This window comes from Parus major, chromosome 1A (assembly GCF_001522545.3).
Source record: "Parus major isolate Abel chromosome 1A, Parus_major1.1, whole genome shotgun sequence".
NCBI lineage: Eukaryota > Metazoa > Chordata > Aves > Passeriformes > Paridae > Parus > Parus major.
In genome coordinates, this window is record NC_031773.1 from 1,395,954 (window position 1) to 1,415,151 (window position 19,198).

At 44.8% G+C, this 19,198-nt stretch overlaps 1 protein-coding gene across 3 annotated transcripts in view; it reads right to left on the reverse strand.

Annotated features, from left to right (window-relative positions):
* EXOC4 (exocyst complex component 4) overlaps nucleotides 1-19,198 on the reverse strand; it is a 294,646-nt gene that overhangs the window by 133,515 nt on the left and 141,933 nt on the right. The window contains exons 10-11 of one of the 3 annotated variants that reach the window (XM_033514656.1): nucleotides 13,482-13,578; nucleotides 12,399-12,878 (exon numbers count right to left, since the gene is read on the reverse strand). In XM_033514656.1, coding sequence (XP_033370547.1) covers nucleotides 12,788-12,878; nucleotides 13,482-13,578 — 188 coding nt within the window. In that variant the 3' untranslated portion in view covers nucleotides 12,399-12,787. Of the gene's footprint in view, nucleotides 1-12,398; nucleotides 12,879-12,997; nucleotides 13,282-13,481; nucleotides 13,579-19,198 lie in introns of those variants that run through there. The other 2 variants (XM_033514657.1, XM_015627621.2) reach the window with 2 other exon arrangements.

Here is a 19,198-nt window from a genome sequence, read left to right on the forward strand (position 1 = left end):
TTCAACGTGGACCTGGAGCAGAGGAATTGGGGAATTTGAGTCTAAAAAGAATAATTAGAAGGAGAAAAGCTCCTGGCAGAGCACAGAGCTGAGCCTCAAACTCCTAAATTCACCACTGTTTTGCAGCCATGACAAAAAAACCACAAATGGGTTAAATTCCAGCAGTTTTGTCCAACACTGTCCTACTTATCTGAAGGAGAGGGAAAATAAAATCACTCCAGTGAAATTCCGAAGGGGGATCTCTGGTGTGAAGGTCCATGAAGTGACAGCCACTGATGACTTTTGACAATTTGACTTTTTTTTTTTCCCTTGTGGAGCTGCTGGGAGTTGCCAGCAAATCCAGGGAAGTCTCTGGAAGTGCCCGTGAGGGACAGGGACACACGGACATGGATCATCTCCTGAGCTCAGCTCAGCATTCCCGAGGCAAATTCCAGCCAGGGAGAGATTTATGCCCATTAAACTCCATAAAAATACACTGTCACTTCCACTTATCCCAACTGGATTTGTATGAGAAAGAGAAGAAAACAACATATTTTAAATTGCCTTTGAAATTCAACACCTGAAGGTAAAAAGTCTCCTCCAGGATCTACCTGAGCTTCAGGAACTGGAAAGAATTCTAACAAAAATTTTAATTCAACTTCTGTTTGAAAGGAGAAAAATATCACTGTTGTCACAGCATTGGACTTTTCAACTCCATTTTTTTTTGTTAAAATATATTAAATTAGAAGAACAAGTGGCTTTTAAATGCCTGGGTTAAAGGACATTCTGGGTCATGATTTTAGGGAATTTGCAGTGATGTCATTCCCATCATGAGACTACACATGGACATGTCCTTCCCTGGAGACAAATAAAAATATAATCAATTTAAACCTCTTCATCCAAAATTGAGGATAAAAATACAGAATATACACACAATGCTGTAATTCAGCTTTGTTACTCAAATAAATTCCATGTCTGAGTGGGTGTGGAGTTTGATGTCCCAGTGTTGGATTATTTATCATGGAATTATTGAATAGTTTGGGGTGGAAGGGACCTTTCCAGGTCATGGGCAGGGACACCTCCCACTGTCCCAGGATGCTCCAAGCCCTGTCCAGCCTGGCCTTGGACATTCCAGGGATCCAGGGGCTGCTCTGGGAATTCCAGCCCAGGCAGGAATTCCTTCCCCAGATCCCATCCATCCCTGTCCTCTGGCAGTGGGAGCCATTCCCTGTGTCCTGTCCCTCCAGGCCTTGTCCCCAGTCCCTCTCCAGCTCTCCTGGAGCCCCTGCAGGCCCTGGAATGTTCTGGAAGCTCTCCCTGGATCCTTCTCCTCTCCAGGAGAACATTCCCAGCTCTCCCAGCCTGGCTCCAGAGCAGAGGGGCTCCAGCCCTGGAGCAGCTCCAGGGATTCCTCTGGAATCTCCCCAGCAGCTCCAGGTCCTGCTGCTGTTGTCCCCAGGGCTGGGGCAGCTCTGCAGGTGGGGTCTCACCTGAGGGGACACAGGGACAGAATCCCCTCCCCTGCTGTGGGATCAGCCCAGCACCCAGCAGGTTTTGGGTGCCAGCTGACATTTTTTTCCATCTGAAATAAAACTTTTGGGCCACCAGGGCTGGAAGGAATTTGAAAAGGTGACAGTTCACCAGTGTTAATCCTCACAAAGCCAGAACATTGCTACGAATCAGAATTAATTCCTGCAGCAGTAATGGCACAGTGACATGTGCTTTCATCAAAATTCAACTTTGCTGATTAAACATCTCCAGGAATTTGGTTGTTCTACATCAGAATTATCACAGTAGGTAAAGGTCACTGGGAGCCCACACTTCTATTCATGAGGCTCTGGGGTTTTTTCACTCCCTCCCTCTTTCTCTGCCAGACGAGGCTCAGGCCCTGAGCCAGGAGAATACAAATTTGGGAGTTCAGCCTCTCCTGCTCCGTTTGCATCTGTTGATTCATTTGGGTGTGGAGAGGAGGGCAATGCAAATGGGAACCTCTGCCTCCCCAGAAAGCTGTGCCCCATTTCCCACTTCTCACCAGCGTTTCTCACGCAGAATCAGGGGCAGCAGCACCTCAGAGAGATTTTTCTCTCCTCCTGCGGCGGAGCCAGAACGAGTAACGATCCCCGGGGGATTGACACGAGGAGGTTTTTCTGGATAACGCTTTAGTCAAGGCACACAGTGCTTTTCAAACCCTGTGTGCTTTCAGGAACTCTGCAAAAGCTTTGATTTACCAGCACTCCAGGCATGTTGCTTGTTCTGCCAAGATTTTTGGGAAAGGTTTAGGGCACTGGAAGAATTTATGGAAAAGCCCAGCACCTTTGTTTTGTTTACCTCGTTGAGTTGATTGACGTCCATAAATGATACTGTGCTCTCAGGAGCTGCTGCCTTTCATTCAAAGGACTCAGTTCCATTACTTCAAAGATTGTATTCTGAGCATTGTAAAGCTCCTGATGGTGGGTAATTACAACAAATTATCTGAATAATTCTAATACTGCATCTACTCCATTACAAATGACAACCAGCAATTAAACCCATCCCAGCCTTTCAGCAAACTAAACAGAAAAAACATTTCACTCTTGACCTGGGCGTGCCCATAACTGATAATAAGCACCCGTTCTGCTCACTGCAACAATAGTTCTCCAGCCTTGACAACTTCTATTTGTTTTTTTTAACAGGGAAGAAGTGGCAAAAAATTTCCCTAGGAGGCTCCCAAGGGATGCAGATGGGAAAAGTGGGTTTTTGTGTGGTGGAATGAAGAACCCCGCAGGTAACGGGGTCAGCAGTGGGGGAAAGGCAGCTGAGGGGAACCTGGATGAAGTTTTCTGTCATTAAAGTGAAAAGGTTGGCATCTCTTGCACAGGAAGAAGAAAACATGGAGAGGTTGTGGCTGTTCCATCCCTGGAAGTGTCCCAGGCTGTTGAAGAAGGGCTTGCTCCTCGAGGCCACAACTCCCTGGAAGGCCTGCACAACCCTGACTTTGAGTTCTTGGCACAATATCTTACCAAAGACACGAAGAAAACTAAGTGTTAATAAGACAGTGAGAATTCAGGATGAGAAATCTGTAAAATGTATCTTGTGAGGTTTGTCAGGATGTGAATTCTGCAGAATGTATCCTATATAACCGCTTTATGTATCTTATAAGTTCCACTAAAAAGTATCTTATAGAGCTCAGGTGTTATGAGCTGGACCAGTAAAAATGTAGAAGCTAACCTGTGAAAAACAGCAATCATAATAAAATATGGATCACATGTTACCTTTCCAAAATACTATAAAAATGTAGCTAAAACTGCAATAAAATGGAACAAGTAGCTAACTCATACTGAGTTGCCTCTTGATTCCTGAGCCCATCTCCTGCACCAGGCCAGGTTGGACAATGGGGCTTGGAGCACCCTGGGGTAGTGGAACTGATAAACTTTCAACCCAAACCATTCCATGATTCTATAATTAATTCTATAATTCTATAATTCTGTTCCGTTCCAAACACCCAGTGCCATGAAGAACTTGGAATAACAGCCTGGGAAGGAGATGGAACAAGACTTCAGGAGCCAGGCAAAGGTGAGACATCAAAATCCCAGTGCTAAGGTAAGACAGCAACCAGCAATCGAGGGATTCCCCGCAATTAATCAACTTCTATTAATTTTTATCAATTAATGGCTGTGCTGCAGGTCTAGTCTGGTCATCAGGGTGCACCACGAGACCAATTTCCCCCCACACCCCTCAGCCTGGGTTTATCAGGAGGAAGGATTGTCTCAATGATGGTTTGCAGTGACAAACCCCAAGGAATAAAATCCCAGACTCCAGACTTGCCTCCACCTTTTGCAAAGAGGCAGCACCAGGGGATGGTTTTATTTCTTCCCTGTAAGGTTATAAAGCTTTAGAGTATATAAATTTTCCTACTCTGTGCAGGAGTTCTGAGTTTCTGGCCATCCACCAGACCAGGCTGTCGCTCATTCATTTCCAAAATCCACCAGGATTTCCTCTGGGAGAGCTGCTAGAAAATGACATTTGCCAACATTTCCCTCTTCTTGTTGTAATTACTGTTCTTTCTACAAGGTCTCCAGGATTTTTTCTGTATAAGGAACAATTCTGTCTCAGATTCCCTGAATGAGCTCCTTGGCTCAGGTAAAAAATGCCAAACTTGGGTATCCCAAAACTGAGGAATTTTGAGGGACCTGCACTTATTTAGCAGCATTATTTCACCTTACAGAGGGTAAAATGCTTTAATTTGTTATTTTTCTTCACTCTGAAAACGCTGTCTCACTGTTACTCCAGAGACAATGAGTGCTGAAAGCCACCAAAGATTATTAAAGGCACAAAGAACCTGATCATCATCACGTTTTTTATCAGCATGCTGGCACACATCCTTCTCTGCAGCCTTTTTACCCTTCAATAAATCAGCCAAAAGAAAGCCTAAATAAGCACAGGGGGGTTTGTGTTCCAAAGCATTCTGACATCATTTGGCATCAATGATGATGGCAACACCACGCCATCATTTTGAGGTATTATTGCAAGGATTGGTTCATAAATCATAATAAAGCCCAGAAAAAAGAGATGTTGTCCCTCCATGCCTTGTCCCCAGTCCCTCTCCAGCTCTCCTGGAGCCCCTCCAGGCCCTGGAATGTTCTGGAAGCTCTCCCTGGATCCTTCCCTTCTCCAGGGGAACATTCCCAGCTCTCCCAGCCTGGCTCCAGAGCTGAGGGGCTCCAGCCCTCTTTGCCACCCCAGTAAATTTGATTATTGTCACCTGTCACACCTCCAGAGCAAATCCATTTGTAAAAATACAACTTGGAAAGACAAAATTGCAATGAAATGGGAAATATGGAGCTTGATTAATAACGGTGGGAATTTAAGACTTCCAGTTTTTCCCATTTATTCTAAATCTGAACAGAATTTGGGACCATTCAGCTCCACACGTCGTCCACAACTTCTTCCCTGGTGGTTCCAGCACCAGAATTTCCATGGACAGAGCAATTTCACACTTAGGTGTGAATGAATTTTGTCTCTGAAAAGTTTGGAAGTTACCAGAAGAAAGGAACTATAGAAGTGCTTTTCAGTGATATTCCACAAAGTACAATTCCTGCTGAGCTATCATCCAAAATTCAAAATTCCCAGGACCCAAAATAACCAAACTAAAGGCCAACTTCTGGCCTGTGAAATTTATTTATGCCTGTTCTGCAGATCTCTAAAAGTCAACAGAATTTAAAGTTAAATCCTTCAGGAATATCCCACCAAAAAAAAGTTATTTTGTGTCACGACCTGATACTTGAAAAATCTGTTTTTTTCCATGGGCTCACATCCCTAAAAGGCTTTTCCCAAGGTTCTGACAGGACTTTCCTTTTGCCACGTGCCCGTGAAAACCCTGCAAGTGTTTGTGGAGCCACATCTGATGTGTCTGAACGAAATAATCCAAATAAAACAGGAATAAATGAGGGTCCTGCAGTATCCAGGAATTCAGCAGAATGGGAAAATGCAGCTTAGTGGTGAAGGAACTTCAAACCCATTATCAGACTGGTTGAAATGAACAGTTCAGATTATCAGAAATATCACCACCACGTTGATATAAAACACAATAATGAGCAAAAATTTAAATTATTAATCTTTTATTGCTCTGATGGCTGCATGGGGGATGTGGGGTCCAAAAGGCACTGCCACTGCAGGTTTTAGAGCTTTGCTTTTGACAGAAAATCCTAAATACAGGAATCACCTTTTCTTGTTCTCATCAAGCACCAGCTCTCCTGCCTTCAATCAAAAATTCATAAAGCTTGATGAAAGCAAACACAGGCATTGTATAAAAATTTTTAAGGTAACAGTATCACAAAGTGGACCTAAACCACACTGTGTTTTCATCCTTGGATTTCCCCCATTCAGGGAAAACCCTCAGTGAAGAGTTTTTTGAACAGCTTCCATAGACAGATTACAAATTTAGAATTTGTCAAGTTCTTTTTCCCTTTTCTTCCACCACAAAAATCAAAGATGCTTTTCTGGTTGTGCCATGGGGGCTCTTCTGTTGCTCTACAGATTTATTTTTTTTTAGCAATATCAGAGTATTATTTCTTATGTTTGAAATGAAAGTTGGGATTATTAAAGCAAGTTTTAGCTACTACTGGAAGTTAATTCCTTGATAATAAAGGAGTTGCTTGAACAGCACCAACTCCTGCGTGGCAGAATCTCAACCTGTGACTGAGATTTAAAGTGTTTGGTAATTCTTGTGGCACTTGGGGATGTGTGGTGGCCTTGGCAGTGCTGGTTAATGGTTGGACTTGAAGATCTTAGAGGGCTTTTGCGACCTGAGTGATTCTTAAACGTGGATCTCAGTGTGGAACTCAGTTTTTTTTCCGGAATTTTGTACCTGAGATGGTTCAGCTCAATCGATGGGTCCCTTCTGCCCTTCCAGCTTTGCTCAGAACTTCCCTGGCCATGTGGTGAGCCCAGAGCTGCTCAGGGAATTGGATGAAATCATCATTTTATGTCCCTCCTGACTGAACTGTTCTGTTCCCAAGGAATAAATAAATCACTGAAAATCCGCATGACATCATCAAACCTTGACAAAAATCAGAATAACAGTGCTCAGCAGCATGGGGAAGCTCGAGCCTCCTCCAGAACACAAGTGAAATGCTGGAAGTAAACTGAAGGTTTCCCAGAGAAGCTGTGGCTGCCCCTGGATCCCTGGAAGTGTCCAAGGCCAGGCTGGACAGGAGCAGCCTGGGATGGTGGAAGTGGGTGGATTTGGGTCTCCTGTAATGTCCCTTCCAACCCAAACCATTCTGTAATTCCATCAAGGAACGAGCTCATCCTGCTTTGTTGGCTCAATGAACACAAGCCTGGTTCAAAGCACCTCATTACCATGGAATTACATTAACACTGTTTTCAGCTATTCAGCCCCAGCTCTTGCAAATGTCAAAATTTCTCTGTTCCTTCAGCTTGTATTTCATCCAAAGGGAAGGAGGAGCTGGAGACATGTGAAATTTCTGACAGGCTGTTGATTTTCCCTTTGGATGAAGCATGTTTGAAAACTCCAAACTTGACTGATCTGCTGAAGCACATTCTCTGACAGACAATATAAAATCAATGCCTCACATATTAAGAGGCTTTATCTTTTTTTTTTTTTTTTTTTTTTTTTTTGGCTGGTGAGAGTTTTTGTTTGTGTGGGAGGTGGCGGTGGGGGGGGGTAGGGATCGCTTTATTTTCTGTCATGGAAAATGAACAGCCTCACCTTAAGGTTTTTATAAACTGTCATCTTTAATCAGACACACACAGCAAGACTGTCAGTTCTCATAAAGCAGTGGGGGGGGAAAAGAAAAAAAAAAAGGCACAAAATGTGAAGCTGTTCCCCTTCCCTTGGCTGTGTGAGTCCCCTGTCCCTGCCACAACCCCAGTCAGGAGGAAACCTTTTCTCAGCAGTGTCACAACAACGAGCTCTGCTGAGATGTGTCTTTATCCTTCAGCAACGCCGACTTCGTGAGGGCTTGTCAGGGATGGAAAGGGCTGGGATTCGCCTGCCAGGAACATCCATCCCTGCTGCTGACAGACACAAAGTACCCAACAGCTAAAAGCCTCCTAAACACTCATTAAACCGGGGGAGAGGGAGGGGAAAAACATTCCCTAGGGAGGTGTCAAATTGCTCCCTAAGATTCCCACTCGGGCCAGTGGAAGGAAGCAGAGAGTGGATGAGAAGTTGCATCGAGAGTGGCATTTCTGAAATAAAGCTGGGAGTATCCAGGGAAAAGTTCTCCTGGTGGAAGGTGCCCTGCTCATGGTGGGGGTTGGAACTTAATGATCTTTAAGGTCCCTTCCTTGTTTCCAGTGTTTAATTTCGTGTTTCTGAAATAAGGATTGGAGATCTCTGGGTGCTGGCGCTGCTGAGGCCCCTCAGGGCAGTTTGGGGTCACTCATGGGTGTCCAGTGCTGGTCCCTCGTGACAGGAGAGCCCTGGAGGGGCTGGAGAGTGTCCAGGGAAAGGAGCTGGGAAGGGTCTGGAGCCCCAGGAGAGGCTGAGGGAGCTGGAAAGGGGCTCAGCCTGGAGAAAAGGGGGATCAGGGGGAATTTCTGGCTCTGCACAACTCCCTGCCAGGAGGGGACAGCCGGGGGGGATTTGGGATCTTATCCCAGGGAACGGGGACAGGAGGAGAGGGAACGGCCTCAGGATGGGCCAGGGGAGCCTCAGGGTGGGCAGCAGCAGGAATTTCCCCATGGAAAGGGTTTGGAAGAGCCCAGGGAGGTTTGGATTCCCCATCCCTGGAGGTGTCCAAGGAATTCCTGGGAGTGGCACTCAGGGCTCTGGGCTGGGGACAAGGTGGGGATCGGGCACAGCTTGGACTCGGTGACCTTGGAGGGCTTTTCCAAGGCCAGTGATCCTGGGAATTTGTGATCTCCTGATCTGAGCCTGGTCTGTCTCACCACAGAGAGGCCAGGCCCCATCTCCCTGCCCCAGAGAGCAGGAAGAGACTCCCTGCCTTGCAGAATCAAGAATTCCATTAAATAACTGATATTTTCCCACCCTTTGAAGGAGATCTGTCGAAATGTAAGACCTGATGAGATCTGGAGGGTTCTTTTCAAGGACCCATTACCTTTAAAAGTTTCCAAATCATGTTTCCTCTGCACTTAACAGCACCTCAGATATTTTTTTTTATTTACCCTGATCCTGTGCACATTACTCAGACTCAAACACAAACTTTAGGCAGTCAACATTCTAAGTGCCCTTTCCCAGCTTGAGTCAGCCTTATTGATTTCTCTGAAATCAAGTATTTTAGGTTTGATTCAGAAGCTAAAGGCATCAGCTCTCATTATTTAGCAGTATTTGTGCCACAGGACTTGACATTTTCCATCTACTTCACTAATAATAAATAACCCTTAGACTTTAAAAATAACATATTTCTCTTAACCTTTGGTGTGATTTAGCATAGTTTAAATGTAACAAACTCACCTAATTTTCACACTCCTTTTGCTTCCCAAGACCCATAGTCCCTATATTATCAAATATTCATTTTATAGTGTGCAACTATATTACAGCATATTTTAAAATAAAATGAGATTATTATTATTATTATTATTATTATTATTATTATTATTATTATTATTACTGTACAGATACGCTAAAAGGGGTTATTGGTGAGATACACAGGGGTTCTGAGTTTTAGATCAACTTAGTGATGTAATTTTTAACACCAGCAGCCATTCATGCTCCAAGACCAAAGGATTTTGATGTCCCATGACAACTTTGCTGTCACCTCCCAACATATTCAAAATAAACAGGATTTAAATTCCACACCCAGCACCTTTTATCTTGACATATCCTGAATTCAACAGCAGCCTGACAGGATTGTTCCCATAAAACATCCCTGGGTGGGTGCACAGGTCCTGCACCTTCCCTTCCAAGGACAGGGAATTCCTGGGATCTGACACTTGACCATCAGCAGCTCAGAGCCACCGGGGGAGAGGAATATTCTGGTATCAGTGGGAAGCAGAAGTCCATCACCACCCTCCCCAGTTAGTCCCTAAAGGATTTTTTTTATTTAATAGCAGAGCAATCCCTCTTTCATTTGCATTAAAATAACTGGAAGAAGCAGTTAAGTCTAAATTTGCTTTCAAGTGAGAAGCCCACTGCTTTCAGTGGTGGAAAAGAAGAAGAAATTAAAAGGAGCATTATATTTAAAATGAAAATGACAAACTACTGCTGCTCTCTTCCCCCCACTCCCATCCCAAAATCCCAAAAAACAAGAGGCAGAGAACTTCTCAGTGCCCTGGACCGCAGCTCAGAGCATTAAACTTCCAAACATCCTGAACAATCCCAGCAGCGGAAAATTGGGAATTTTGCTTTTCCTCTTCCCTTTTCCCCCCCTACTCTTTGTTTTTCTCTTCCTCTCCAGACTCTGAAATCCAAGGCAGTGATCAGGACACCGCTGGCACATCCCAGTCCTCCCCACCAGACCAGTGCCAGGATAATTCCTCCTCCCCACTCCTCCTTCCCAAGGTCACGTCCTGTTGGGAAGTCATTCTTCCTTCCGAATCAACGAGCACTTGGCTTTCTCCTCCATCCTCCAACCTTTTTAATTGCTGCTTGATCCTAATGAAGTGTGGCTGATGGTAATAAATGGAAACCCTCCCGGCCTCAGTATCCAGCATCCAGCACCGCTCAGCTGCGTCTGCCTCAGCACCACCATCCATCCCCTCCATCTCCCACCCTTCCCATTCCTCCCCCTCCAGCCTCGAGACTGCAGACATCTGTTCCTCAATTGTCTGGTAATAAACACACTCTATAAAGCATATGTAAAATGATTATTACCCCGAGGAGCCAAGTGCCTTTCAAATGCCAGCTGAAACAAATAAACATTAAAAAAAAAAAATAAAAAAAAATAAAAGACATTAAAAAAATCCCCACCAAGCAAATGGTACGACAGACATCGCTCAGGCTGTTCCACATTCCAGAATGAAGGGCATTGGGATTGCTCCTGTGATTCCTCCTTCCAAAGGGAGATGTTATTCCTCAGCCCAGTAACTCCAGTGCTGGTTGCCAGCAAAGGATGAAGGAAGCAAATGGACTCCTTTGGTAACTTTTATACTTTGGCACCTCCCATGAAATGTAACTAAGGAAAATCAGAGGTGGGTTCTGCCTCAATTTCCAAATCAGTTTCCAGATGTAGTTAGGAAAGCCCATTCCCAGGAATCCTCTAGAACACCCACTTGTCTCTCAGAAATACGCTCTTCGTTTATTCCGTGTGTGGTGGTGTCATTAAGTGCTGGTAATTAATCTGGGCCTTGGTGTGTCTCAGTTGTCCTTGAGGAAATCAGGGACACACATCCTGAACAGCACAAATCTCACTTCCCCACTCTGACTCCCTGCTCTAAAGGAATTCCAAGGCAAGGAAAGCTTTGAAAACCATTTTTAGGTATTTTTCCTCACGCTGCCCATGGTTTTAATTAAGAGTTCCTCTAAACTTTGGTTATTGGGAATGGGTTCGTTTGCAGCCCTTCCCAAGTCTGACCCTGCACTCTTCAAGAGGATCTGGAGCCAGGTTCCACCCTCAGTTTGTAAATAAAAAAGGATTAAAAAATGTCTTTATAAGCAGCAGATTTGTCCCTGTGTGATGAGATCAGCGCTGACATTTCTCATAGCACAAAAGAGAGGAGTTCCCACTGATGGGTGTGAATGCTCTGCTTCCAACTCCCCCCTCAACAGTTCAGGGCTGAATTATATTTTAAAGCCATCACTTTGTGTGATGCTCAGGCTTTAAATCAGCACACCAGGGTCTGGTTTCTCAGTGATCCAGTTGGTTTAATACTTCCAGAAGAACTCAGCTGACTCATAAAATCAGCGAGCCCGTGCAGCGCTGAAGCTCCTCTGGCAACGTATTCATGGGACTTTGAGAAAAACGAGGGGAAAAAAACTCTTGTAAATAAAATATTGATCATTTGAATTCAAACCCAGATCCATTTCAAGCATGTACAGGGGACAGGGATAAAATATGAGTGGTGCAGGTCATAAAGAACCTCAAAAAGGAAAATAAAACAGGTGGAAACTTCACAGCTCTGCAGGAATTACCTCCAGGAGAGCTGAACTTTTCAAACAGGAGCTTCTGGAAAAGGGCAACAAGGATCTAACTGAGAGATGATGATTTTATGACTCTGCATGCCAAAAATTACTGCAAGCATCAGTATTTTAGCAAATTCACCGTACTGAGCATTTCAGCTGCTGGTGGGACAGGCCGTGGCTATCCCATCAGGAACAGAATTCCCATCAGGAAAAGAATTACTGTCAGCTAAAGAAATCCTGTGGTCATCCCAGATTCTCTGCATCCCATTCAACATGAGTTAAACCTCTCAGCACATTCCCTGAGTCCAACATTAAAATGAATAAAATCACATAAAAATGGTTTTTAGAGCCCTCTCCTACCCCAAAACTCTCCCACCCCACAGGGAGAAAAGGGCAAACTGGGTCATTCCATGTTTTCCTTCTTTTCCTGAAGTTATTGATGAGATCCTCAATGCAAAGGAGTGAAGATGTTGCAGGTGCTTGGCACAAAAAATACGCTGTACACAGATACCTTCATCTCGATGCAATTATTTTTTACGAGGCAAATGATTTCTCCTGCCTGACTTGCAGGCTGGGAATGCAAAGTGAAGTGTTTGGGAGAAGTGCTATTTAAAGCACTTCTCGTGTTTTGCTCAGATGGGAGCAAAAAAAGGGGGAAAAAAATAAAGCAGGAAGGCAAAGAGAAAGAATTTGAATCAATGGGAAAGATCTCATCAATAAAAATAGGAGCATCACCACCCTCTGGGCTTGCAAGATGTCTGTAAATTCATTAATGATTTAGAAATTGAAGTCCACATCATCACAGTCACGCCTTGAAGAACATATTGAGTTTCAGTTGTCTATCTTTTCCCACCATAAAATAGCTGAAAACTATAAATTATCCTGTAGCAAATTTATTTTTAGCATATTTCTTCAGTTGAAAGGAGACAGAGGAAGAAATGAAATGTGCTTATGGAATTCTCCCCTTTGTTATGGGCACAAAGCAAGAAATAAACTCTTTTTTTTCAGGGCAAGATCTTGCACACCCTGACACATTTCAGGATGTTCTCAAGATTATTCCAAGCCCTGCTGTTTTGATATCAAAAAATTTAGATTTGGAGGAATTTATACCTTTTCCAACCATGTTTTTAAGTCCTGAGAAGTCACAAATAAGCCCAGCTCTCAGCCACAGAGGTGTCAGGAGGAGATTCCTTCTTCTGGGGATCAGATTCCAATTATATTTTATGGCTATTTTGTGATTTCTTGGGTTTAGCAGTGGAGAGAAGCCCCTGTTTAAGTGACTCAGGACAGTGAATTCATACAAATACAGGCAAGGAGGGCAATACTCTCCAAAAGTGCTGGGAAAGGCCATTTCTGGGGAGAAAGGAAAACCCTGCCAGGAAAAAAGAGGTGGGAGGTTGCCATGAACCCAGATAAACACTGTATTATTTAATTTCCACAAAACCAACAGGACAAACTGGTAGAAAAGCAGCAAAATTCAAGCATCAGAGGTGAATGATACCATGAGAAGAGGTTTATTAAAGGCTTACTCTGTTTAAAATTCCAGCTGTGATAATTTTGGTAATCACTGGCTCACTCTGGATCAAGAATTGATTTGCAGTCCCCAGCCCACAGTGTTTCATCAATGAACTCACCTTGCAGCTCCTCTGACTTTTTAATAAACATAAAGAACAGCAAGAAGCAATTTGTGGCAGGTTGCAAATAAACTTCACCCAGCTTAGGTCAATAAATGACAGTGCTTGGTGACACAGGGACACCCAGACAGGAAATCCCACCTGACATCACAGTTCAGTTGGAAAAAAAGATTTAAAAATAACGTCAAAGTTTACTTTTTCACACACAACAACTTTACAACATCAGAGCAACCCCAGATCTCAGAGCTGGAATGTGCCCACCATCCCCACAAATCAGAGCTTTAATTCTATTTATTCTAATTCTTTGCAGCTGTAGAAACGTGCAGAAAGGCAGATTTTACCTGAGCAGGGGGTGAAAGATGATGGTGATGTTCCTGGCTCCTGGTTTGCAGACAAACTTGGACCCACCACCCTCAATTAAGTTATCATCAGGTCCTCCTGGAAAATAACGTGGAACAAGTTGTCTAACAGAGCTTGACATCCCTTGATTTTCAGACAGTAAGTGATAATTAAACATTTAGCAAGTGATAATTAAACAGGAATTAAACGCTTCTTTCCTGGTGAAAGATCAGTGATTAAAGTGAGGCTTTGCTCTCTGTGCCCTCCCCAAGCACTGCCAGGGCAGGGGGAGCGCTGCCAGTGGTGTTTGGAGGTGACTTTGGGCTCCTCATTCCAGAGTTGGGGACATTTTGGCACAAACCCCACCAAATCCAGGTCCTTCACCTCGGGTGACAAACACCCAAGCCCTTGGCCACATGGCTCAGATGTTGGGAAAGCAATTCCCAGAATTTTCCTGCTTCCAAGTGCTGCACCTCTGAGTGGGGCTGGCGCAATTCCAGCCTGGGTTTGGATGCCAGTGCTGACATTTTAACTCGTTTATTGTATTTGGCATTACTGGCTCTCCCAGGAGTTCATTCCCAGCTCTGACTCCTGTAATTCCTGCTGGAACTTTCCCTTCTCTGAGTTCCACCTGGGTACAAACGGGCTCTCAGCTACAGGAAAAATAAATTTGTGGAGTTTGGCAGCAAAACACAACTCAGGGAACATCACTGACACACCACAAGCTCCAGGGTTTGGAGTGGCAACAAAACCTGACCAGCATCACTGCATCATTCCAAAATTACTTCCACAGGCAGCTCCTGACACCAAAGTACCTTAAACTTGGATATTGGGAGGGAAAAGAGAGGAGAGGGAAAATATCAACTTCCTGAAAGCTCTGCATGTCCTGATAGCAATAAAGTCCACGTGGAACCATTCCCAAAGAAAACATTTTTAGGACAACAGGCCAGACACCCCACACATAAACAAATCATCCTGGAATGATGGAAGGATTGGAAGGGACCTCAAAGCCCATCCAGTTCCAATCCCATGGGGACACCTTCCCCTATCCCAGGCTGCTCCAAGCCCTGTCCAGCCTGGCCTTGGACACTTCCAGGGATCCAGGGACAGCCACAGCTTCTCTCCCCAAAAAGGAGCTCAGGCAAAGTTTGAATACCCCAGGTAGGATCAAGCCCTTTCCATGTGAACTCTCCTTCAAGACTGATAATAAATAATAAATACAGAAGCCAATCACATTTTTGGGACAGCTTTAGAGACAGGGTTTTTACAGAGTTTTGAAATCAAAACTACCCCAGCAGGTCTTCGAAATTCTTGACCCTGACATCACCAAACAAAAAGGATTTCTCCAGGTGGGAAAGAGGAGCAACACAGCTGATGAGGAAGTGACTCCAACCTTCTTTTCCAAGGGAATTTTATGTGCTTTACAACAATCAATCTACAAAAAAGCTCTTGGGTGCTTTTATTTCTATATTTATTTGATCCTTCTGCAGCAACGTGCAAGGACTGAGCAGGTCACCAACACCAGCATTTCCATACCCTAAACAACCCCTCTAGGTCAGGAGTGATTCCTGCAAGAATTCCCATAAATTCAAAGGTGTGAGAGGAAAAGCTCCAGCACTGAATTCCCCACGGAGTGGGAAACCCTGGGAAACTGGAAGTCTGCAGTCACAACATTTCCAGAGCTGACTCAGCTCCTCAAATGAACCCTGAGCACACAGAACTTCTGGATGAATCCCACCCCAACATATGGACTTGGGAAGCACAAAAAAAAATGAAGACAGAGTTTTTTAAACTTTCCTGGTGGTGTTTAGAAAGAGGCAGCTCTAAAAAAAAAAAAAAATCCAGGGATTTCAGCTGGCAGTTTAAAGAGTGAGCTCTCACAACGTGGCAGTTTAATCGGGGAAGAAAAGAGAAGTGAGTTCAAGGAAAAGAAAATTATTCACTTCCCCTGTTAATGTCAGATCTTGCAATTTCCAGTGGGCTCCATGTCTGAACAGAATTATTGAAGAAGCCAGCCAAGCATGAGCTGCTGAGGCAGGGACGAGGAAATGCAGGCTCCAATTAAGAGAGGGGTGTTATTCTTGTTCCATCAAGTCACCCTGCACTAATCAATATTATTGACTGGGATGAACTCCACGGTGAGGAATAAAACAATCTGTCTGATCTGCTGGGCCAGATGATGATGGATTTGAGGAGAACAGAAGCCTGGCACCGAGAGAAAAATGTGCTTTTACATCTCCTTGGCTCTCAGCCTTCCATTAATAATCGTGGGTGCTCTGCAGGTAGGTGCAGGGGGGGATGAATTTTGTTTGTATTTAAATATTTTACCCATAAAAAGATGCTGAGGTGTAAATCTTATTCCTGGTGATGCTCTGGACATCCCAACTAATGCCATTGCTCCTCCCACCTTCACTGCTCTAAACACTGGAGTTTTGTCATGGAAAATCCTGGAGAAAATCCCCACCTGGAGAGTGAAGGATTCCTCTCTCCGTGAATTGGAGATCTCCACGGGAGATTCTGATTGTATCAAGGTCTGAAATGTGTAATTCACATGGACCAGCCAATTCCCTGTGCTGGAGAGACACCAACATCTCCAGAAAATACCCCAGGAATATTCCTTCCTCCTGGGTGATTTGACCAAGAGCATCTCCTGCAGGGAGGTGAACGACCTTTCATCCCAACAACCCAAAACTGGAGAAAACAGGGAGTGGAGAATCCCAGAATGGTTTGGCTGGGAAGGGACCCTAAAGATCACCCAGTTCCAGACAGGGACACCTCCCATGGGCCAGGCTGCAGGGGAAGGAAGGGCCCTGACCTGTGGAATCCAGAGGAATTCATGGAGCTGCTCCAGGGCTGGAGCCCCTCTGCTCTGGAGCCAGGCTGGGAGAGCTGGGAATGTTCTCCTGGAGAAGGGAAGGACCCAGGGAGAGCTTCCAGAACATTCCAGGGCCTGGAGGGGCTCCAGGAGAGCTGGAATTTGGGAAAGGCCTGGAGGGACAGGACACAGGGAATGGCTCCCACTGCCAGAGGACAGGGATGGATGGGATCTGGGGAAGGAATTCCTGGCTGGGCTGGAATTGCCAGAGCAGCCCCTGGATCCCTGGAATGTCCAAGGCCAGGCTGGACAGGGCTTGGAACATCCTGGGACAGTGGGAGGTGTCCCTGCCATGGATGGGGTGGCACTGGATGGGCTTTGAGGTCCCTTCCCACCCAAACCACTCTGGGATTCTGAGCAGAGCTGGACTTGGTGTTCAGGTTTGCAGATCAAACTCTGCCTCAAACCTGAGGAAAAGTGATTTCCCAAAGCAGGAGAGGCAGATCTGGATTCCAGCCACGGGACTGATGTGGCCTCTCTGACCCTGATCAGGTTTCTGCATTTCAGCTCCCCAAAAGGGGAATTGAGATTGCGGCTCCAACTTTCCCCCGGCAAAGCTGTTTTGAGAGATGTCAGGAAAAAGGCGCCAACATTTTATTCACTGTTTTAAATTCATGCTCTGACTTCAGCTATCCACTGAACACAGAATAATGTCCCAAACTGTCCAACAATTCCAAAATTTCTGCCTGAAACAGCTTCTCCAAGCATGTTCCCCAGGATTTGGTGCCTGATTTGGACGCAGCCCCCGAGCCCCTGCTCTGCCATATTGCTGTGCTGATGTTCCCAACCCCTCCCCGCTCCCCTATCCCGCCTTGTCTGAGATCCAACACCATATGCATTTAAATAAGTTGCTCTTTAATGTTTCAAAACCTGATTTATTAGTTGCTCACACTCCATCTGCCTTGAAAAACGGCGCCGTGCCTTGGCTTTCAGAGCCTGCACAAAAGGTTGGGGTTCAATTTGAGGCTCCTTTATCATTTGATCACCGTGTCAGCCACATATGTAAAGTCTCCTTCCAGCTACAGAAATTGTTTAAAATGCATATTTCTCCTCTTTTTCTCGTTGTGATTTATTTTTTTTTTCCCTTTCCTCTCCCCCAGGCCACACGACTGAGCAGCAGGCACTTTGATTAATGGATTTGTCAACTTGCATATTTAGGATTTTGTTGGTTTGCCTAAAACTCCCCGTGTACAGATCTGAGCTCTTCCAAAGCGTGGCTGCAGCAGAATTCCTTATCCAGAGCTGGAAAAGGCACTGGAGCTAATGAGCTGTGATTACTCACACCCTGCATCCTCTTCTCCACTGTTCTCTGCTCCGAGCTTTCTTCCTTTATCTTATCTCCACTAGCAGCAAATGGCTCCTACCTGAATTTTTTATATCCCTGACATGTTTTCTATTCAGTTTTAATGTCAGAAATAACAAAAAGCAAGTGAAATAGAGTAAGATATTTCCTGACACGGTGTTATTTGCTGGTTTATTTTCTTACAAGCTGTTTAACTCTAAAATCCTCCTGTTTCATCTTTTCTTCTTCTTCTTTTTTTATATTTTTAGGTTTTTTTAGTATTTAGAAGCTCCAGGACATTTCAGACAAAGGAATTGGCTGGAATTACAGAAGGACAAAATTATTTGGGTGGGAAGAGGCCTTAAGGATTGTCCAGTTTCAATGGGCAGGGACTTTCCAGTATCCCAGGCTGCTCCAAGCCCTGTCCAGCCTGGCCTTGGACATTCCAGGGATCCAGGGGCTGCTCTGGGAATTCCANCCTTCTCCTCTCCAGAGGAACATTCCCAGCTCTCCCAGCCTGGCTCCAGAGCAGAGGGAGGGGTGAAATTGGATGATCTTTAAACTCCATTCCCACCCAAACCATTTTGGGATTCTATTCTCTCGCTCTTCCAACGTTCCAGGGAGGAATCACACATTTCTCTTTGTATTTATCTGTTCCTTGAAAGACCTGAGCACGTCAGAGAAGAGGCGGCTCAGCCCCTTGAAAGATTTTCTGTGCAGGTTTTAAAATTCATTGTAAGTAATGAAGCAATTTCTTTTTATCAACATCCTGAGAAAAGCTCACTCTGTCTCTCACACAAGAGCTAAAAAAGGGTGAGATTTCTTATGCTGTCACTTTGGAGTCATCAGACGTTACCTCATTGTTTCAGAGTTTAATCTGTCTAAATGTGTTTTATCCTCAGTCACATTTTCAATCCCTGCAGTCCCTAAAACTTTTCAGGTATTGGCCTGTTAAATCCCTTTCCAAAACATCCAAGAACTATTGAGTTGGGATCAATGGAAACAGCAACACCCCAAAATCATGAGGAGCACAGGGAAACTTCAGTTCCCATCCCATCCAGGACAGGCTCATTGAGCTCTCTGCAATGCACAGTTCACCTAAACGGGTTCCAGGCATGAAATGAAGAATTCCTGGGCTCCTCTCCATGACCAGAGCACCTTTCCTAGGGAGCCACTCCACGTTAATCCAAGCAGAACAGAGGAATAAAGAAGAATAAAGAAGAATAAAGGAACTGAAGGTTTGAAGTAACAATTGAGCAATCAAGACATCCCACAAATCCCAGCAGCTCCTCCACTCTGAGGGAGCAGCACAAGCTGAGAGCAGGAAAGGAACCAGTTGCCATGGGGTGGTGCTTCCCAGAAGTTCTTGACTGTGTGGGACTCAACACCACAGTTATTGCCTGCACATTGTCCTCAAGGCATGGAAATTCAAATTTCATTCAGTGTGAAAGGGAGGAAAGCAAAGGAGGCCCAAAGAGAGCAAAGCAGGTGATGATAAAACAGCTCAGCAGAGGGAAGGGATTGATCTGTGAACAGCAACTGCAGAGTTTTATAATGGAAAT